Consider the following 22,957-nt stretch of genomic DNA (forward strand, 5'->3'; position numbering starts at 1 on the left):
CGAACAACGTAACAGGAAGGTTAGTGAAATTCAAGTTAAGATCCATTAATCCCTCGGGTCCATTAAGATCCATTAATCCCTTGGGCCCATTAAGATCCATTAATCGTTTGGGCCCTTAAGATCCATTAATCCCTTGGGCCCTTAAGATCCATTACTCCCTTGGGCCCATTAAGGTCCATAATCGCTTGGACCCATTAAGATCCAGCCCATTGATCCACAAAATTCCACTAGAAACTATAAATCAAAGAATCAATTTCAAAACGGCAGCAGAGAAGGGACGCGAAGAAACAAAGAATATGGGAGTCACAAAGGAGCAACTCGAATCTACTTTAAACTCTAAGCTCAATCCTCACCATCTGGTATGCTTCTTCTTCACGCTGATCCTCTAATTTCTTCTTCATCTTCTTCTTTTGATCGTTTAATTTCTGTTCCATCGCAGCATTTCCGGTTTAGTTTTTCTTCTTCTACTGTGTATTTTGCTGTGTTTAATTCTGATGATCCTGGGTCGTTGTGTTCTGTTCTGTTGGGGTTTTCCCTCTTTCAATTGTGCTTGAACTTTGTGGTTTAGAGCGAAAATTGGCATGCTGCTTTTGGTAGTTTTACTTCTCTGCTTTTGGTAGTTTTACTTCTCTAAGTCTCTCAATTTAGTTTGCTGCTTTGATTTGAAGGAGTTAAACTGAGAAGAGCTTTGGCATGTGATTATTTGAACTACTAAATCTCTTATGGTTCATTTATGGTTCAACTTCTCCTGTGGAAATTGAGATTTGAAGAGAAAACCAATTGGAAAGGTCATATTCGGATGAAAATGAAATTGATAAGTTGCCTGTGATTTGTTGTGCTTCGACTTGTGCATCTTCTGGAGTTTGATTGGTGGATCTGAACGCCTTAATGGAGTAATATCTAAGCTTCCATTTCACAGAATCACTGTCAAGTTAGCTAATAATTTCTTTGTTTTGTCCTCTAATTTTAGAAATGACTTTTTAATTATTGCTGAAATTTATGAAACAAGAACTAAGTTTTTGAAAACAACTTCTATTAAACCCATTTTATAACTATTTTATTTTTAGTTTTTTATTCGTAAGACATTTTTCTTTGTTATCTAATGTAATTTGAAAAGTGTTTTTTAAATTCTAGGCATATTTCAAAAGCATGTATTTATTTTTAGAATTTGACTAAAATTGCAAAAGTCTTGTTAAAAATTGAAAAACTACACAGAGAAAAAAAAACATAGGTATTAATAGTCTTCCTAGGTTAACTTTAATCAAAGAAAATTAAAAAACAAAATCATATAATGCAAGGACCTAGTTTTAAACTATCTAGAGACATTTAAAGGATGAAGAAATTGCTGACTGGGTGTTTCTCAACCAGCAGCTCTCTGCTGTCCATTTGTCCACAAGAGCTGACATCATGGTATGGAAATTAGAAGCTAATGGTATCTTTTCCACCAATTCCCCGCTTAAGGACTTAACATACCACAACCTGGATCCCTCACCCCATCTTGCTGACGTCATTTGGAAAGATTTCTACCCAAAAAAGGTGAAATTCTTTCTTTGGGAGCTCAGTTACCGTGCCATAAACACTAATGATAAACTTCAAAGAAGAATGCCACATATGGCTTTATCCCCCCAATGGTGCTCAATCTGCCAATCCAATTTGGAGACCCAACAACATCTTTTTGTCACATGTCCATATGCATCAGTTTTCTGGGACTTCATCCTCAACGCTTTTGGTTGGTCCACGGTATTGCCAACAGATCCTCCCCTCCTCATTGCATCCACGCTTGCAGGCCACCCTTTTAAAAAGGAAAAAAAGCTTCTCTGGATGAATTTCATTCGAGCTTTCTTTTGGCTTCTTTGGAGAGAAAGAAATCAAAGAACTTTCAATGCCAAATTTCTCCCTTACGAGCGGCTTTTTGATGCTATAGTCTATCTAGTTATTACATGGTGTAAAGGCTCTCCTCTTTTCCATCACTACAGTTACTCTTCCCTTATAGCCAATTGGAAGTGCTTCATGTAATCCCTCTATGAGACTTTTGTAATTTCATGTTATCAATGAAATTATTTCTTTCACAAAAAAAAAAACATCTCTAGATAGTAGATGACAAAATAGAAAAGTTTGTAATAAACAAACTTGTTTTCTATGGAGTTAGTTAACTAAAATATAACCTGAAATGTTTTTTTGTTTTGTGATGAAACCTTAAGTGTTGTATTCATGCATGTTCTTACTTAGTGATATAATATGATTTGTGATGTTTTCTGTTTTGTTGGATACTAGAGGAACAATGAGTGAATCTTTCATTAAATATGTGTGGACTTAAGAATATATAATTGTTAGTCTTGTACATAGAATAGAAACTCTCTAATACTAGAAGTTCCAAAATAAAGCTCAAGAGTGGTCACTGCTTTAATGGATAAAAAGATTCTGGACTTCAAGCAGTTGATTGAAATTTGAAGACTGAAAGTGTAGCAATAATTTAATAGGAAAAAAGTCTTGAAGGGATGCTGCAAATTCGATATCAAAGCAATGGTACTAAAGTTTGCCTGATGCTCATTGATTGAGCGGAATTGAAAGATTTTGGAAGCGAACGACAATATACATTTCGAGAGACTTTTCACTTCAAGGAGTGGACTATGATTTATCAGGCTTACATGAGAAAGAATGGGAGGAAAATTGCGGACTAAGTTCCTCCTTCCTATTTTTATGGTTCAAAAGTGTTCTAGTCTTTTCGTTCATGACTTAGTGGGTTAAGCTGTGTTTCTTGTTTTTAATTGTAGTAGGGTAACTGTCGATGAATCTTTGTAAATAAATAGGAGGATTAGTTAGTGAGGGCGGTTGACATTCTAGAACGAGAATCCAATAGAGTGTGGAGAGTTTTGTTTTATAAGAAACAATTTCATTGATGATTGAAATTACAAAAGGGAAAAGATTCCACAAAAAAGCCAAACGAGTTACAGAAAACTTCTCCAATTGGTTAGCAGAGAATTCATACTATGAGAAAGAAAAATAAGGAGACTCTTTACAGCGAGACATAGCATGAAAAATGATGTTGTCAAAAAGATCTATGAAAGGAGGTTCTTTGTTGTTGAAGAGCCTATGGTTCCTTTCATTCCAAAAGGTCCAAAGAAAGGCTCGGATAATGTGCTTCCACATGGTCTCTTTTTCTTCCTTGAATAGGTTACCCAAAAAACAAGAGTGAGCAGGGCTCGATGTCAAATGGGAGAGCAACCGACCAATCAAAGGCAAGGAGGATCTTGTAACAAAAGTTTGTGGCCACAGTGCATGTGTGGAACAGATGAGAAGGTGACTCCCCATCTTTTTTGCAATGCAAAGTATGCACCAGTGGGGAGAGAGTGATGAAGGAGAAGCCTTCTTTGCAGCCTATCTGAGGTGTTAACTCCTTTAAGAGCAAGTTCCCAGATAAAGAACTTGATTCTTTTGGGGTATTTATCTCCCCATATGACTTTGGCCAGAGATGGGTGGAGGAAAGAGTTCTTCGGAGCCATGTCTGCGAGAAGTTATTTGGTGGAGAAAGTAACCTTTGCTGTCCAGAGGCCAATGCCAAGAGTCTTCACCCATGCAGGGTTGGGTGGCTTCTAGATTGCTTGATAGTGAGGCCCAATCTAGAATCTCTTCATCCTTTAAGTGTCGTCTAAAACCCATATCCCATAAGCATAGGTTTGGATTCCATGTCTCCTTAACAGATGCTGTTTTTCGGAGGGAGATGGGATGGAGCCGAGGGAAAGATGATGCTAAGGACGATTCTGATAGCCATGTATCATACCAGAAGGATGTGGAAGCTCCATTTCTAACACGGGAGAAGATTCTGTCAAAGATTAGGTATTTCTGTTTGTAAATGTTCCTCCAGGAACCATGGGCGAAGTGTGGAGAGTTGGAAAGTCCTCTCAAATTATCTTTCTCCTGAGTTGTTATTTCTTTCTGTATTTCTCGATTTGAATTGCAAAGATACTCATCAGACTCTTGTTCTAATTCCTAATTGCTATTGGGCTACTACTTCAAACGAACACATGAAAATTTTCAAGTACTTCAGGGAAAAAAAAGTGTTTTTTTTTTTCAAACACGAATTTCCAAATTGTCAGGTTGGTCGAACTTTTGCTCATGGTGCCTGGATTTTTCTTTGTAGATGTCCAAATTCTTTACATCTTGAAAATATTGCTCTACATTAATTTTTGTTCATAGTGCCAGGATTTTGTAGTACTTGTGATTTAAAAACTTTCATTATTAGCCTTTTTCATTTGATTAAACATCTCTACCTATGGTGAGGACAACTACAATTCGACCCGGGAAGATATTTATAGATATGACATATGAGCTCGTGGCAAACACTTTCTTGATATGAAGATCTGACCCGTGACTTGGTTATTATACATAAATTTAGATTGAGTCATTTGTTTAATTCCTCCTAGAGTGTAATTATAAATGGCTTGCGACATTATATTTTGGTTACTCCTTGTCAATAGAAAAGATATCCATTAAATGATAGACAATAAAGAGACTTGTAAAAGCATAAAAACTAAATTATAACTATGGTGAAGGTTAAACTTCTAGGTGGTGCTCCAATCATATAAAATTCTTTTGTAATTATAGCCTTCTTTTTGAAAGACTTTTACAATTTAGTTATTTCGGGTGGGCTTCCTCCACCCGGGACTTTAGGCTGTTCCCTCTTCCCATTTGTTCGAAAACTAATAAAATATAACGAAGCACTTGGATTAGACATGTGATCTGACCTTAATGAAAGTACTTGCTATTGCAGAAAAAAAAAGGTGCAAAATCAGCATCACTAATTATTTGCTTGATTGTTTCAGGAGGTAACTGATACATCAGGAGGGTAAGTTCTAAACCATGAATGATTCAAATATTACGACGTACTTTTACTGTCATTTTCCCCCAAGTCTAAGAGTATTTCTGTATCCATCAGATGCGGGGCGAGTTTCGTTATCGACATCGTGTCGGGACAATTTGAAGGGAAAAGGTTGCTCGAGCGGCATCGGTTGGTGAATGCCGCTCTGGGGGAGGAAATGAAACAGATCCATGCTCTCTCCATTAAGAAAGCTCTGACCCCAGAACAATGGAAGCAACAGAAAGAATCTGAAAAAGAGAAATCAGAATCTGCAGCTTAGAAATAACAATGGTTTATATAAGTATGTTATGAGAAAGTGATGATAGATTTAAATAAAAGCATACCAAATAGCTACTCAAGTACTGATCTAAGTCTGATTCTGTGTATGAAACCACTTCTGCTTTTGAGTTTGTTGTGATGCGGCATCTTCAGATAACCACGTTTGTTTTGTAGGAAAATTTATAAGGATATCCGGGAAAATTTATAAGTGGATGCCCTGAACACGAGAATCTTGGAAACCCGTGTTTCAAAAGGGCATCCAAAACTTGTAAGATGTCTTCCGTATGGGCATCCTAGGATACCCGGACATCTCAACATCTTCGGGTACCTTACATTCCCACAAAACAAACGTGGGAATCTAGATGCCTGTCCAACGGGAATCTCGGATTCCCACAAAACAAACGGCCCCTAAGGACTGGGGATTTACTTGTCTTTGTATCGTTCCATTCGATCTTTTAGGTCCCTACTTGACCTCGACGGTTATGCCACGATGCATTATTGTTGTTATATTAGACTCAAAGGATCGTTCTTCAAAATTTTGATCGTTAGTTTATTTAAGGTTCTCACACTAACATGACAAAGCGTGCGTTCACGTCGACGATATTATTTTTTATTATAAAAATAATAAAAAATAATGATAACCATTTGGTTTTCGGTTTTTGATTTTTAGTTGGGATGGTTGATAACTAATTCAATTTTCTATTTTTTTAAAAAAAAACGATTTTTAAATTCTATGTAGATTTTGAAATTCGGTAGATTTAAAAAAAAAATCAAATAAATTTTCATTTTTCAAAATCTCATTTTTTTTCTAATACTCAACTTTTTTTTTCTTTGCATATATACTCTAACACATTTCTTTCTCAGTGTAAATTTCTTAAATATCTCTCTAAATATTTTATTTTTCTCCCTCAAAATTTTAATATTTTAAATATTTATCATTATTTCTCCCTTTCTCCAAAATTTTCATCTCTATGTATTTTTTTTTCTAACCTATCACTCTCATTTAATCTATTTTCCATACGAATAGTATAGTAATTGAAACACTTTTTTTTTTTGCTATAAATTTCTATCAATTCACTACGTATTATGTAATGCAAATTTATTGTTGGCAAATTTTAATATTCACTGATGGGGAGAGATTAAATTGAAAAAACTTCTAATAAAACATATATTTAGCCAAATATTTTTATGTAAATTAGGGCATGTTTGAGAGTGATTGTAGATTGATTTTAGAAAATAGATAATTACAATTGATTGTGTTTGGTTTGAAGTGATTTTCATGTGATTATAATTGATTTTAAATTATTAATATTTTATTTCAAAGGCGATTTTAGAAATTCCAAATTCCTAAAAAGTTTTCTTAAATTTGGCTCAACAAAGAATCAAATATCACCCATAATGGTTTCACGGCGACCATTATGGGTAATATTTAAACACAAATAATTAAATAATTAAAATCCGTATATATTCTTTTCAATTTTGCTCTTATTTCTCTTTTCATTATTATATATGTTTTTACTATGATTATATATTTTTAAAAAAATCTACAACAAGATAGACAACTATATATATATATATATATATACTTGGAATCAATTTAAATTGAATTAAAAATAAACTTGAATTTACTAATTAAGAAAATAATCTTGTTTATGAGATAATATTGGTGTCAATGATCTATTCGAACATATAATTAATACGACTGTATTTAATGGGATTTGAATGCGTAAAATTAATTAATTAATTTAAATGATCAATTATGTCAAACTTGGGATTTTTTATTTTTATCACAAATTCTCTCCAAAAAGACTGGGATATAGTTGGATAAGATAAACAGAAGGAACTCGATTCCAATTATTTTGGAATTCCCATTCCTAAGTGGATATTTGTATCTCAGTTCCTATAAATAGTTCTCAACACACAGTCCAAAAAAAAAAAAATCACTGCTCTCAACTTTATTTCGCAGCAAATAAATGGCGGTTTCGAGTAAATCAGTTGTCGCTCTCACTCTCCTCTACTCTTCCTTCATTCTACTTTTTTCATTTGTTTCTGATGCTCGTCCGCTCAAGCTTTGTATGTTCGATGCGATCTATCAACTTGGTGACTCCATATCTGATACAATAAACCTAATACGCGAAAATCCAATGACTCCATTCTCTCATCTTCCTTATGGAGAAACTGGCCGCTATTCTAATGGCTTGCTAATGATAGATCAATTCGGTACGTGATTTCAAAACAACGAGTTCTTTCTACTAATTTTCAGGTTAAAATAATAATATGGCCGCTGTTTTACTTAATTCACTGCAACAATCCGCAACTTCACGTGGCCTTTTCAAAATTTAAATTCATATTTTATCTTTCATTGTTTTATCGCTTTTCTATTCATGTAGGTCTGCTTTAGGTTATATACTTTCTTCAATTTTCTAATGTTTGCTTCTTGGAAATAAAATTAATCAACATTTTTCTTAAATGTTAAATTACTTTCTTTCATTATATTTTGTTTTCTTTTCATATTATTTTAACTCAAATTTATCTATATAACCTTCTAAAAATATCAGGCCTTACATCATCCTCTCATTTTTCCTATATCTTACACGTCAACATTCAATAAATTTTATCGTTTTAATAATTACAGCTTAGGCGGCTAGACTCCCTTTGATAAACCCGTATTTGAACAAAGAGGCATCAACGGCTCATGCGGTAAACTTTGCAGTGGCTGGCTCTACGGCTTTGCCTTCTGAAGTTCTTACTCTAAACAAGATCTCATCTCCCGTCACCAACACATCTCTATCCAAACAAATTGATTGGATGTCTACTCATTTTAATACTATTTGTTATCGTCAAAGAGGTTGGTATATACTGCATCTAATTTAATTTAAATGGAGTACACGTAGTCCATGTTGAATTTTTTATTTTTTATTTTTTATTAGATTAATCTCTTACTTTCATGTCCATCTTAAAGATTGCATCCAAAAGTTAAAGAACGCTTTGTTTTTGGTCGGTGAGATTGGAGGGAATAATTATTACAATTATGCTCTATTCCAAGGTAAAACTGTTAAAGAAGTTCAAGATATGGTTTCCCGTTGTTCAAACTATAAAGGAAGCCGTCACCGTATGTTATTCTTAATTTTTTTTTTCGGTAAGAAGTATATATTCATTCCTTTCTTCCTATGTAAATTTATTATTCTTCTCTTTCATAATTGCGTGTTTTGCAGAGAGTCATAAGTTATGGAGCTACTCGAGTTCTTGTTCCAGGAAACTTTCCAATATGTTGCCTACCAATCTATCTCACCGGATTTCAAACTAAGGATTCAACTGCTTATGATGAGCTTCACTGTTTGAAAGATTTAGCAAACTATCACAATAAACATCTTAAACATGCTATTAGTTCGTTAAAAAAAGAGAACCGAAATGTAAATATTATATATGGTGATTATTATAATGCACTCTTGTGGGTTCTACGACATGCTTCATTACTTGGTATGATTCTTTATTATGTACTCTTTACGCCTAGCTATATGTTAATTTAAGTACAAAATATTATATATCTAATAAATTTGTACCATCTCTAATAGGATTCGACCAAACATCCTTGCAAAAGTCTTGTTATGGGATTGGAGGTGATTATGATTTCAGCTTAATGCAAATATGTGGACTTCCTGGAGTACCAATTTGTCCAAATCTAGATGAACGAATCAGTTGGAATGGAATTCATTTGACACAAAAGGCTTACAAATTCATGGCATATTGGCTCATTCACAACATCTTTCCGAAGCTTCGTTGCATAGTTTAAAATTGTTTTTGTTTTTTTTTTTATTTTAGTTTTGCTTTCGAATATATTTTTCTTCTTTTAATTTGTTTAGCGAGATAGACAAGTATGGTGTTTATTCGATTTAACCTAGTATACATATTCTCTCTCAGTCTCTCTTCTCAATTTCAAATGTTTGTGAACTATCCGCATGAGTATATGTGATAACATTTATGGTTATAAACGTTTTAGGAGTGTCAAAGTGAGCATAGTTCAGTGGTTTTGTGAGTTTGGTCGCCCATTCTACATGTTAACAACATACTAGTAAAAAATGAGATACTTTTGACAAAATTATAAAAACAAAAAAGATTAGATATGGCATAATTGGCTTATCCATATATTTTTATGGGAGTTTCTGCCACTTTGGACAAAATTGTGCTTGTAACAAAATCTTTTTTTTTTCATGCTCCTTTTTAGGAGCTTTTTCAGCATCCAATCTATATATAACTCAATCAAAATTTTTTCTTTTATTTCAAAATCATTAAAACTAGATACACCTACAGAGATCATGGGTTTATAAATGAGGGACGACCAAATACAAAACAAAGCCACCCAAAGTGGACCCTATCGAAATTAAATATACGTGAGATAGGAATTTCCTTTTTAGGCCGTTTGTTTTGTGGGAATCTGAGATTCTCGTTGGGCCCATGTTTGTGTTGAGGGGATGTAGGATATCCGGGAATCTTGAAATACCCGGGTATCCTAGGATGCATATATGGGGTATCTACGAGTTTTGAATGCCCTTTTGAAACATGAGTTTTAAAGATTCCCGTGTTGAGAGCATCAACTTTTTACATTTTTGCCCTTCATTTTTTTCTCCATATATTTTCTTTCATCAAGTTTTTTAATTTTTATTCAAAAAATTCGTTATTTAAAATTTATAAATTTATAATTAACATAAATTAATGTACTCCATCGTTTAACTGATGCTATTAAGTATATTTGTACATTAGATTTACATATAAAATAAATAGCAATTAAATTATATAATATCATCATATTTTTTATATTTTGAAGAAATTACATTATTAATAATATTTATTATCATAAATACATAATTTTAAAACAACATTAAATAGAATGTGATGATAGGATAAATAAATTTCACCAAAGATAGCATAAATTATATGGTTGTCTTTTTTGGAAAAAAGTTGAAAATATTAAGTTAATATGAATTAATTTTTTCTACAAAATAACATATAAAGAATAAAAAAAATTCAAATAAATCTATTATATTAAATGAATTTATAAATTATATAATTATTGTATTTTTTAACATTATATAAATTTAACACATTCCCAAGAATAAATCATTCAAACTAAACGTGACTATCCAAATATTTTTGGATATCATTATAAATTTTCCTAACAAAATAAATGGGGAATTTATGCCTAGAACCTTGGAACTTAAGATTGTCTTTTCGTTGCTCAAGCCACCAATTATGCTAATGTGGGATTGAAAATCTGAATTTATGCCTAAACCTTGGAACTTCTCAAATCTGCTCATGGCACTTACGACCCGTTTGACAACGTTCTCGTTTCTTGTTTTTCCTTTCTAATTTTCTTAAGAAGTCCAAGCATTTTACACGTAACTTTGGTTTTTGTTTCTCCATTTTTGGAACATTCTTGTGTATAGAAATTTTGGAAACAACCAAAATAAGTTTCTTCATTCTTGTTCTCCCCATTTCCAATTTGTTCCAAAGAATAAATGAAAAGATTGTTTTATCATACTTGAATTCTTGGAGGTTGGAACCATGCATTACATTTTTCTTCATTCAAAATAAAGAAACAGAAACATTGCCAAACAGACCCTTATTGTCCATTTGTTGAATCTGATTATATTAAATGGTTTGCAGGATTTTCTTCGGTCTTAGGTTTTTTGGACCCTTATTGTCCAGCAATATTCCAGATAGAGATAGTTTTGAAGCACTAGATATTATCAATATTCATGGAGTTTTCTTTTCAATATGGGATCCTTAACATGTCCCTCAAGATCGTAGCTTTTTTGACTCATCGATTTTTGGCCGGATCCTTTTTTTGGATCAGATGCTCGTTTGAGTGTTTTGGGCTCTGATATCATATTAATATTCATGGGTTCCATCTGAAAACCAATTGGTCATGAGAGGAGTAGCTCATGTCTATCATAAACCCTTGTCAGATGATCCCTTTTCTTTTCAACGCGGATCCTTAACAGATATTGCTCAGAATTTACTTTTGTCTTGCGAAATTTTCTTATTCGACTTTCTTTTTGCCTCTTGGCTGTGATGATTGATTTTTGTGGAATTATTCGCTTGTTGGAATAACAAGCCCGCACTAAAACAATTCTACAAAACTTGATTTTTCGAAGACATTTTTGACATAAGTTCTTTGAAGCACAACTTATGAAGTATTTGAAAATTTAACTGCAATGATTAGAATTTTTTGGAATATATTGAAGATATCTACTAAGAAATCATAGGCTTGAAAGTTGAAGTCACTTTAGCCTTGATATCATAGGTTAATAATTGAAGTTCATTGATATATTTTTCGTTGAAATGCCCTCAATTCTAGAATAATCCGCATCACTCTTGCTTTCGAATTTGAAGTGGCCATTGTGTGATGAAATGTTTATTTGGAGTGATTAAGTAATAATAGTTTTAAGTCTATTAACCGTTGGATAAATATGTATATAAAACTTAAGGAAACACAAAATTAAAAATCCGAACCCAACGTAACGTTGTTTCCTTAAGACAATTTTGTTCCCTCTATAGTGCTCAAAGTTTCATGAACAATTGTCTTCTAGGATAGGACAGATATACCAACTTGTGAATGCAGCACTCCAAACACAGGACTCAACGAACTCACAGTATTTAAGTACTCGTACAGAGGAGAAAAGAGAGAATTTTTGGATAGTTTTTCTGTGTTGCAAAACTGAGAAGAACCACGTATTTATAGACTATTTGTGGCCATTCAAATAGTCATGTCTTTTCATGTAAGGTTATGTCTTTTGATAAAAGGACATAACCTTCACAAAAGACGTACCCGTTCAGGAAAAGTTGTGATTCTTCATTTTTAACAAAAATAATTTTATTCAAAAATTTCAACATTAACACTATCATACATACGTGCATGATTAAAATATAAAAAGTTTTACTAATTTTATTTTAAAAAATAATTAAAAATTTTGTGACTTGACCTTTAGTTACAATTAGTAATAGAATTTCTAAAGTTTTGGAATTTTAATAATTACACAACTTAACCTATATAGAGATTGTGATAAGAATCATGGTGTTCCGCACGTCTCCACTGGACCTCTTACACGAGCCAAGGCTAAGAAGTTTCAACAAGCATTCCTTATTCACGTACAAGCTTGGATAGGCTCAGTTCAACCTTTATTTCAAATGCTGCAAAATAATCCAAGAGAGGACGATGTTGTGAAGGTCAACGTTTGCAAGATTGATGTTGTGCCAACATTTTAAAGATTCATTTGTTATTTCTAAGTCATCAAATTTTGCTTGTAATTTTTGAGTTTTTGGTCTTCCAAATTATGGTTTCAACTTTAGAGTTCAATTCTTGGAAGTTATTAAGTAGACCAATTGTGGTCATTACTACTTATGGGTTTTATCTTGTAAAGTGAAGGGTTGGGGGTTTCACTCATATAATGGCTATAAAAAGCTCAATCCAAGCTATGTAAAAGGCAGATTTTAGAGGAATGAAATTTGATCTCTCAAGAGACATTTTCTTTAGAAATCCATTGCCGTTTCTAAGGTTTCTTGCAATTCTTGTGATAGGTTGCATTTTGAGCCATTCAATCCAGCCTTGATCAAGTTTGATTGTGGAATGACTCATTCTAGAACAAGATTTCTATTCTTGCTTCTAGATCTTTGATCATAGAGGTAATCAATTTCTAGCCTTTCTCTTGGTTGATTCTAACTTGTTCAAGGAGGTGTTAATTTCTTTGATTCAAGGGTTCTTGCTCAACAAAAGCTTGAATCATTGGGCTGAGAATTAGGATTGCCTTATCATTTGGTATCAGAGCCAGGTTGCATCTTTGTTGCCTACTCTAGAATTGATTCTATCTTTCATTTCAATTGTCCAGTGTTGATTTCTTGAAAAAAAAAATATAAAAAATATTATCCAGAAGTTGTTCAAGTAGTGTTCTTGAGTTGTTCATTCATATTTCTCTCCAATCAGTTTCAAATTGCACGAAACTTTGTTGTTCATTGATAGTTATAATCAAATCTTGTTGTGACTGTCCAAATTTGTAACTGCAGCATTTAATGATTGTAATGCCTATTGAAACTACTTGATAACGTTCGAATTTAATTGTTTCTTCTGAAGTGAAACGTTAGATCTGAATGTTACCTTTCAAAGTTAAGAAGACCATTTAGTCAAAATCGTAAAGTAATATATTTGTTTTGGAATTCCGTCTCTGCATGCAATTTTAACGAAAAAATCCTGCTTTGCTTCTATACTTTATTCTTTTCAGATTTGAAGGAATTTGTCATTTAAATTTATTCTCTTTGCTTCATAAAGACTAATTCCATCATATTTAGGCTGTCTCTTTATTTGTGTGGCACATATCTCTGAATTTCGTAGAAGGCATCCTATCGTTGTTTTCTTTGTTCTAGTTGAGATTTCATAATTATCTTGTCTCGGCTGTTTTGTAATGTTCACTATTACAAGAATTGCTTGGACCACAAGTTAGCCTACCCAATATCAACATTTAGTCACTTTCCCAAATAGCCTACCTTTGTGTGTGATAGACACGAGTGTTTCGAGTGAAAATCAGTGAGTTGAGTGTGTGAGGTCCTAAACATATTTAACTACTCTTTGTAACGTCATGAATCCAGATGGGGGAAATGGAGCGGATATTACTGAAGCTAGGTGGAGAGAAGCACAAACTGGGGCCATTACTCGTTTAAACCAAGTAATCAGTACCTTGGCAGAACGGATGGAGCGAATTGAAGTAGCTTTAGGAAATCCTCAAGGAAGGGAAGTTAATGAAGGAGTTGAAAATGAAGAAGAAGATGACAATGTTTTAGCCGGGCACAATCCAAGGGGAGGAAGAGGTGCAGGCCGGGGGAGAGGAAGGGAAAGATGAGTGGGAAGAGAAATGTTACCACTAAGAAGGGTTGATAGGGAGTACCAATATGAAAGGGAAGAGAGAGGGGCCGGCGGTGTGAAGCTTAAAATTCCATCCTTTCATGGGAGATCAGATCCGGAGGAGTATTTGCAATATGAAAGCAAAATCGAGCATGTATTTGATTGCAACAATTTTAGTGAGGAAAGAAAGTTGAAACTTGTAGTGGCTGAATTTTGTGATTATGCCAATATTTGGTGGACATCTTTGAAATCAGAATGGAGGAGAAACTATGAAGAACCAATTTAAACATGGGAGGAATTAAAGGCCTTAATGAGGAAGAGGTACATTCCTAAGCATTATTCTCGAGAACTCAAGCAAAAGCTCTATGCGTTGCAACAAGGATCCAAAAGTGTGGAAGACTATTACAAAGAAATGGAGGCCCTTATGAATAGAGCTGGAATTGATGAAGATGCAGAGGATACAATGGCTAGGTTCCTTGGCGGGTTGAATCTACCGTTGGCTCATCAAGTGGATAGACAAACTTATTTTGATATGAAAGAGTTGTTACACCTTGCTGTCAAAATTGAAGGCCAATTAGCATGGGAGAAGGAGAACTCCAAGAGGTATACTTCTTCTAAGTCAACTTCTTTTTCTACTAATACTTGGAAAAAGAATGCAGATTTCAAACCTAGAGGAAAGTATGAGCTTGATAAAAAGGACAAGCCTGAGAGATCCAAGGGCAAGGAAAAAGTGGAGAGATCTAAAGAGGTTCGAGAGAGAGACAGGGACATCAAATGTTGAAAATGTCAAGGGATTGGTCATATTAGCCATGATTGTCCAAACAAGAGAGTCATGATCATTAAGAATGGAGAAGTGGTTACGGATGGTGAGGAAAGTGACCAAGATGAGCTAATTGAAGAAAAGCTCCAGGAGGATGACGAGGAATTGGAAGATGGGAGTCATTTGGCACTTGTTACAAGGAGACTTCTTAACACTCAAGTTAAGGGGGATGATGTTAATGACCAAAGAGACAACCTATTCCACACACGGTGTTTAGTTAATGGGACTCCTTGTAGTCTTGTTATCGACAGTGGAAGTTGCACCAATGTAGTAAGTACATTCTTGATCAATAGGCTGCAAATTCCAACTCAACACCATCCTAAACCTTACAAGCTTCCGTGGCTCAACGATAGTGGAACAATGAAGATTGTTTCTCAAGCTTTAATTTCTTTTACCTTAGGAAAGTATAAAGATGAGATTTTATGTGATGTATTACCTACGCATGCCGGTGACATCTTACTTGGCCGACCTTGGCAATTTGATAGGAAGGTCATCTATGATGGTTATTTGAATAGGTACTCTTTTACAAAAGATGGTAAAAAAACAACTCTTATACCTTTGCGTTCGGTAGATGTATTTGCTGATCAATTAAAGTTGGAGAAGAAAAGAAAAGAGTTTGAAGAAAAAGAATTGAAAGAAAAGAAGGAGATGGGTGAAAAAATAGAGGAAAATGAGAGAGAGAGAAAAAGTGGAGAAAAGAGTGAAAAAAGAGATGAAATTGATAGAAAAGAAAAGAAAGTCAGTTGTTTGGCTAGAGTGGGAGAGGTGAGAAGAGCAATGTTTTCCCAAAAGCCCATATTTGTACTTATGTACAAAGAAGGGGATTTGGCTTCTAACGATAAACTTTTGCCTTTGCCGAGTTTGTTTCAACCTATTTTGCAGGAATTTGAGGACGTGTTCCAAGAAGATATACCTAAAGGATTACCTCAAATTAGAGGTATTGAACATCAAATAGACTTCATACCGGGGGCTACCATTCCAAATAGGCCAGCTTATAGAGCAAATCCAACTGAGACAAAGGAAATTCAAAGGCAAGTGGAGGAGCTCATGGAGAAAGGCTATGTTCGCGAAAGTTTGAGTCCCTGTTCTGTACCGGTCATATTAGTGCCAAAGAAGGATGGAACTTGGCGCATGTGTGTGGACTGCAGAGCCATCAATAAAATCACTGTAAAGTATCGTCATCCTATTCCTAGGCTAGATGATATGCTTGATGAATTGCATGGTTCTTATCTATTTACAAAGATTGATTTGAAATCTGGATATCATCAAATTAGGATGCATGTAGAAGATGAATGGAAAACAGCTTTCAAAACTAAATTTGGATTGTACGAATGGCTTGTTATGCCTTTTGGGTTAACTAATGCTCCTAGTACATTTATGCGCTTAATGAATCATGTTTTGAGAGAATACTTGGGGAAGTATGTTGTTGTGTATTTTGATGATATTTTGACTTATTCAAAGAATTTGTTTGAGCATGTAGAGCATGTTAGATCCATTTTGATTACACTTAGAAAAGAGATGCTTTATGCTAATTTTAATAAGTGTAGCTTTTGCATGGAAAAGGTTAACTTTCTTGGCTTCATAGTTGGTAAAAATGGAGTTGAAGTTGATGAAGAGAAAGTTAAGGCAATTAGGGATTGGCCAACACCAAAAAATGTCAGTGAGATTCGGAGTTTTCATGGTCTAGCTAGCTTCTATAGAAGGTTTATAAAGGACTTTAGTACCATAGCTGCACCATTGAATGACTTAGTGAAAAAGAATATTGTTTTTGAATGGGGGAAATGCAAGAGAGAGCTTTCAATGAACTTAAGGGAAAATTAACCAATGCACCATTACTTGTCTTGCCTAACTTTGGTAAAACTTTTGAAATCGAGTGTGATGCAAGTGGTTTGGGCATAGGTGCTGTTTTGATGCAAGATGGAAAGCCCTTAATGTATTTTAGTGAAAAACTAAATGGGGCTTCGTTGAACTATCCTACCTATGATAAAGAATTGTTTGTTTTAGTTCGTACATTGCAGGTATGGCAACACTACCTGTGGCCGAGAGAGTTTGTGATCCACACCGATCATGAAAGCTTGAAGCATCTTAAAGGTCAAAGCAAGCTAAATCGTAGGCATGCAAAGTGGGTAGAGTTTATTGAAACATTTCCATGTGTTATCAAATATAAGCAAGGTAAGGACAATGTGGTTGCTGATGCATTATCAAGAAGGTACAATCTCTTTACTTTTCTTAGTACAAAAATTCTTGGATTTGAGCATATTAAGGAGTTATATAGAGATGACCATGACTTCGAAACTATTTATGCATCTTGTCTTGGTGGGAAAGCTGTGGATGATTATTATGTCTTTCATGACTTTTTGTTTAAAAAATGTAAGCTTTGTGTTCCTAAATGTTCTATAAGACATTTGCTTGTGAAAGAAGCCCATGGGGGTGGATTGATGGGACATTTTGGGATTCATAAAACTTATGATATGTTGTATGAACACTTCTTTTGGCCTAAGATGAAACATGATGTGCATAAGGTTTGTAGCCAATGTTTTAAATGTAAATCGGCTAAGTCCAGATCACAACCAAATGGTTTGTATACTCCCTTGAATGTACCTAATGAACCTTGGACTAATATGTTTTCTCTCATTGCCTTGTGCAAAACCCCCCAACATATTGAATCCCTTTGTGTGGTAGAACTTAGGTTTTCGTATTTTACCCATCGAATCATCCTTGTTTGAATGGTTATTAAACTCATGGAGTGTTTCCGACCTTGGGCATAGTGGGTATTCTGTCCGATCATGGTAAGAACTGCGAAGGTAATCCATCTAACCCTTAGCCTTTCAGATTGAACCACTTATACCATTGGATTAAAGTGGCTCGGGCTAGAGTACTCCAATATGCTTGGGTTGTTATGTATCAAGAACCAACCTGGGATGGGTCATTCAAAGTCAAAGGCATCGTGCGTATAGGCATGTACATGTTGGTTGATCTGGAAGAAAACCTACTCCCACATCCCTGAATTGTTAAAAATGGGAAGATTGTTGATTGATTCCAGAAGGGGAGAAAGTATCACAAAAATGAAATCGTATTATTGAGTATATTTCTTATGCCACTTTAAAATTATTTTTCTTAAGTGGTTTGTAATCATAAAAAATGGGGAGATTGTTGGTTTTACGAGCTTCAATCATACCATTTACTTTGATGATAACAAACTTAACCTATTGATTATTTGTGTATCAAAGTGTCCATAGTATAGATCTTGAAAAGATGAATCCAACGCAATTGAGTTGCTCAAATTGAAGTACAAATGAAGAAAGTTGTGGTCGAAACAAGCTTAAATAAATATACCTGAGAGAGGATGACATTGGAGAATCATATGCTGACACATGCCAAACTGAATTATTCAAAAAAAAAAAGAGAGAGACAAAAGAAAAAAAAAGAGAAAGAGAAAATGAAATGAAAATGAAAGGAAAAGAGAAAGAAAATAAAATAAACAAAAAAAAGGAGATGGAAAATAAAATAAATTTAAAAAGAAATAGCAAAGAGTCGTGTTCGACGAGAAATTTAACAAGAGAAAACTCGAATTTATGAACTTGTATTTGTATTGAATATATGTAGTGTTACAATCTCTAATGTATGATCCTCTGATTAATTCGCTCAGATGTGAACTTTAATTCAAGGGCTTGTGAGCTTGTTCTCGAATCAATGAGTTTGCACCTTGAACTTTGAGCGTATTGAAGAATCTTTATCAGCTGTGAAACTTGATGCTTGGCGAAGTTTGTGGGTTGATGAAGTCTTCGGCTTGTAGCTTGTGAAGTTCTTTGGTCGGTTGCTTGGCGAAGGGAAGATTCAGATTCTTGAAGTCTCGAAGTCTTCAAGTCTTCCGTTCTTGGAGTCTTCAGTTCTTCGAGTCTTGTTGGTTCTGGATGCTTTGCACTTTGACCGGTTGTAGATGACTTTGAATGCTTCGAATGCTCTGAATCTCTAATGCTTATGGATCTTTTCGAATCCCTCAAATGAGAGCTGACCCCCTCTATTTATAGATTTTGGTGGGTCTTGTATAGGTCATGGGCTTTAATGGGTCGTGGGCTTGGGCCCAATCTCTTTATAGGTTTTGATCCAATTAGTTGATTTCATCGGACGACCATAAGAGAGACACGTGGCATGATTAGATTTGTCGATTTTAAAATTAATTTAGGATACGTGTAATTTTATCATTGGTCATAAATGTAATTTTAATTTTGTGACGTGACATTTATAATTAATCGAAATTTCTCGTTAAACAAATGCCCCCTTTTCGAGATGTATGCATGCATATTCATGTGTGGATCTCGAAAAGTGATATGTAACATTTTAATTAGAATATGGAGTTGGTTCATAATTCTGATTAATCCATTTCAACCAGAGTTTATGATTTTTTTGATTTGGCCTTTTTATTTTGTTTGGATAAAAAACTCGAGTAAATTTTCTACTCATGATTTAAATTGGAGCAGAGAATTTAAGACATGACATTAAAACTTGAAATATGTCATACTTATTTAATTAAGGAGAAGGTTACTTTCTTCCCTCCCAATACCAAAATTAACGGGAAGATTTATTTCTTTTCTTCCCATTATCAAAATTTCCCATATATGTCTTGTATCCATGCTTATAAATTGGAATTTTGAGTCGAAAATTTTGCTTGCAAATTTTGTATTTGATTGGAAAAAGAGTATCCAAAATCAAAATAATCCATACTTGTAGCAAATTTTCTATTCAACTTTTGGAGGGGAGAATTTGAATAAGATATGACATTAAAACTTGGATATGACATACTAATTTGATTATGGATTAGATTTATATGACATTAAAACTTGGGATATGCCATACTAATTTGATTATGGAGAAGATTTATTTCTTCCTTCCCAAAACCAAAAGTTCTCATATATGTTTCGAAGTTATGTTTAAAAGTTGGAGTTCCTTGTGTTAGAGAGAATTAGACAAATCATTCCCCCTAGAACGTTGAGGTACATGAGATTACTATTTTTTTTTTCTTCATGTTTAAAAGTTGGAGTTCCTTGTGTTAGAGAGAATTACACAAATCATTCCCCCTAGAACGTTGAGGTACATCAGATTACTGTTTTCTTTTTCTTCTTCTCATCTTCTCTATCTTTTTTTTCCTTCGGCTCCTTGTACTCACGTTGTTTTCTTCTTTATGTAGCACTTTGTATTGTTGCCGGGGTGATAATCTTCACTTGTTCATTCATCTTCATTTTTCATTGCCTATGAGAATCCATACCATTTTTTTTTTCTTGTTCTTTTTTTTTTTTTTTTAATCTCCAATTTTACTTATGTTGCCTTCTTGTCCATGTAGTCCCTGTTATTCTTGTGGTCGTGCTCCTGCTTGTATCTCCCGTTATTGGTAAGAAATCTAACCCTTTTTTTATTAAATATTATACTGTATCGTACCGCTGCATGTGAAAAAAAAAAAGAAAAAAATCTTTTAAACCTACTGTTGTTCTTACGAAATAGATTTTTTTTTTAATAAGACTTTGCGGCTGCAGCAGCCGCTGCCTCCCCAAACTTAGGGCGTCGCGTGGGTACAACCCCTGCGGCTGGTAGGTGGCTTTTTTTTGTTTATTTTTAAATTTTAATATTAAATCTTAGATTATCTATTTACTGTATATACCTTTTTTATTTACATATTAATATTTTTTATTATTCACAAAGTTTGTATTATATTTTTTTCTTTTTATTTATTTATTTTTTTGTTTATTTAAACCTTTGAGTGGCGGCTGCCGCCCCTAGGGCGCGGCATGGGTACACATTTTTTTTTTAATTTTTTGATTTTATTATGTTTTTTTCTTTTTTCCTTTACACTGCATATATGTTGTTTGTTTTTTTCATTTAAAGCCTTTTTTTTTTTTAACTTTTACACTGATTTATTATTATTTCTTTATTTTTATGATATGCTGCTTAAGGGTTTTTTTTTTTGTTCCGACGGTATTATTTTTATTTTTATTTAATTTTTTCCTTTTTTAAAGCATATTTAGATTTTTTTTAATTCGGTATTAGTTTTTTTTCTGTTACTTTACTTTAAAGAAACCCTTTTTTTTTTAACTCTGTTTTATTATTATTTATATATATATATATATATTTTACAACTATAAAATTATTATTATTAACTTTTTTTTTCCTAATTAGTAAATACCAATATCTATTTTTTATTACTTTTTTTCAAGGAAACAAAAATTCCATTGTTTTTTTTATATATTTATTAACACTTTTTTTCGCTTAAACATTTTTTTTAGGAATTGATATTTACAAAATTATTTACAATGATACTGCTGTGAAATTCAACTTTGCTCACTTATTGTAAGGTAAATATGCACACCAATACTCGCTCTTGCTTTTTGCTCATTTGTTTTTGTTGTCTCTTTGTTGTAGCTAAGATACTCCCAGTATTGATAGAGTATCTTCAGAAGACCTTACCCTCTCGGTTACCATCCTTTCGGGGATGACGCATGCGAGGGTATTTTATAGCAGTTCAGATACTCCTAGGATTGGTTGAATATCTGTAGAAGACTCTACCCTCTCGGTTACCATCCTTTCGGGGATGACGCTTGCGAGGGTAATTTGTTGCAGTTCAGGTACTCCCAGGATTTGTTGAGTATCTGGAGAAGACTTTACCCTCTCGGTTACCATTTTTTCGAGGATGACGCTTGCGAGGGTATTTTGTTGCATATTTGAATCGCACTGCAACAAATCCATTTTCTTGCTTTCCTCGCCTTTAATTCTTCATTTCTAACTTTTCTTTTTAATCTTTGTTCCTTTTTTTTAGGACCATGGTATTTTTTTCAACGCGCTTTATTTATGGTAAAAAGTGAGGTTACACTACCGGTGGAGGAGCCAAAGAAAGGTAGACTTTCAAAGACGAGGTTATTCCTAGTTGTAAGGAACTGACAGAGTTATGTAGGCACGTCAGATATCTTCCAAAGAGTTCTGAATACCTCTTTGAAGCTTATTCCCATCTGGTTTCTATGAAGAATGGTCGTTCTCATGTCTCTATCAACTCTTGGATCTCTTTTTGGTTCACAGATGATTTAAGGTACGCCAAGCCTCCCACTCGAAAACCTAAAAAAACATCTCGTCCTCGTTTGACTTATAATCTGAATGGTACTTCATTCCATTGTCGCGATTGGTCAAATAAGGAGAGACATTTGTTCCATGATCTCAACATAGAAGATGAGCCGAGAGAGAAAACATATCTGGCTGCTTGCATTTCTTGTTGGTTATGTGTCTTTGTGTTTCCTCGTAAAAATCTCAGTTTCCTTCGCCCTTGAGTTTTCAGGGTTGGTAACCAGATGGCCAATGGGGCTATTTTTAGCCTTGTTGTCCCAGTCTTGGCCGATAGTTACCACAGGTTAGGCCAAACTTTGAAGACTTCTGACTTGGTCAGGCATCTAGAATCTTGTCTCCCCATGCATTATGTTTATGGTTGATTGGCTTGTTATTTCAACACTCATTATAAAACTCCCATGGAGCTTCCGGATCGTAAAATGGTAGAGTTTTCTGGTGAAGGTGGTGCTAAATATTTTAATGATTTTGAGACTCGAAAATTGATTCATGGAGGTAGGTCCATAGTATGGCATGTGAATGTTCACTCTAGGAATAAAGATGAACTTCTAAAGGATAATGGTAGCCTGTCATCCACACAATGCTCGTACTTCTCAAGTCTTAGGTTATGTTATTTATCCTCTTGATGTGGAAACTTGATGGTTATTGAATCTTATAACTCTTACCAATTTGGTTGTTAGTTTGGATTTTATCAAGACATTCCAAATTATTTGAGAGAAATCACTCCCTCAATCAATTTGGACAACGTTTTATATCATTGGAGGATTTGCACTCAAACTTGCACATTGTCGCAGATATTTCTTTCGGCTCGTACGCTAGATCCTCATGAACAAGTTACTTCTCGTTAGGAGAGCTGGTGGTCAATTAAGCATGAAGACTACTTTGAGAAAGATATAGTGAAGTTAGTGAGTGATGCTCTTCCTTCCCCACCCCCACTTAAATTACCTAAGAACAAAGAGGGTAATAGAGGAGGCAAAAATCTTTGTATAGTTAAGGACAAGGC

At 34.1% G+C, this 22,957-nt stretch overlaps 1 protein-coding gene, 1 long non-coding RNA gene and 1 pseudogene across 3 annotated transcripts; all 3 read left to right on the forward strand.

Moving 5' to 3' along the window:
* Window positions 1–223: 223 nt before the first annotated feature.
* Window positions 224–5,268, forward strand: LOC111025243 (BolA-like family protein). The gene is made up of 3 exons (XM_022303084.2): window positions 224–359; window positions 4,824–4,846; window positions 4,937–5,268. The coding sequence occupies exons 1-3, from the start codon at window positions 297–299 to the stop codon at window positions 5,136–5,138; spliced, it is 288 nt and encodes a 95-aa protein (XP_022158776.1). The 5' UTR covers window positions 224–296; the 3' UTR covers window positions 5,139–5,268.
* LOC148212916 (uncharacterized) lies at window positions 366–4,011 on the forward strand. Of its 2 annotated transcripts, none has more exons than XR_015789370.1 (2): window positions 366–931; window positions 1,372–4,011. It is a non-coding gene; the product is annotated as an uncharacterized LOC148212916 (long non-coding RNA). The 2 variants fall into 2 exon arrangements; XR_015789371.1 differs by having other exon boundaries at window positions 366–893.
* Window positions 5,269–6,952: 1,684 nt separating the features above from the next.
* Window positions 6,953–8,930, forward strand: LOC111025242 (GDSL esterase/lipase At5g03980-like; annotated as a pseudogene).
* The last annotated feature ends 14,027 nt before the right edge of the window (window positions 8,931–22,957 follow it).

The sequence above is a fragment of the Momordica charantia genome (genome assembly GCF_013281855.1).
Source record: "Momordica charantia cultivar OHB3-1 chromosome 2 unlocalized genomic scaffold, Mcharantia_2.0 BLBB01000002.1, whole genome shotgun sequence".
Lineage (NCBI taxonomy): Eukaryota > Viridiplantae > Streptophyta > Magnoliopsida > Cucurbitales > Cucurbitaceae > Momordica > Momordica charantia.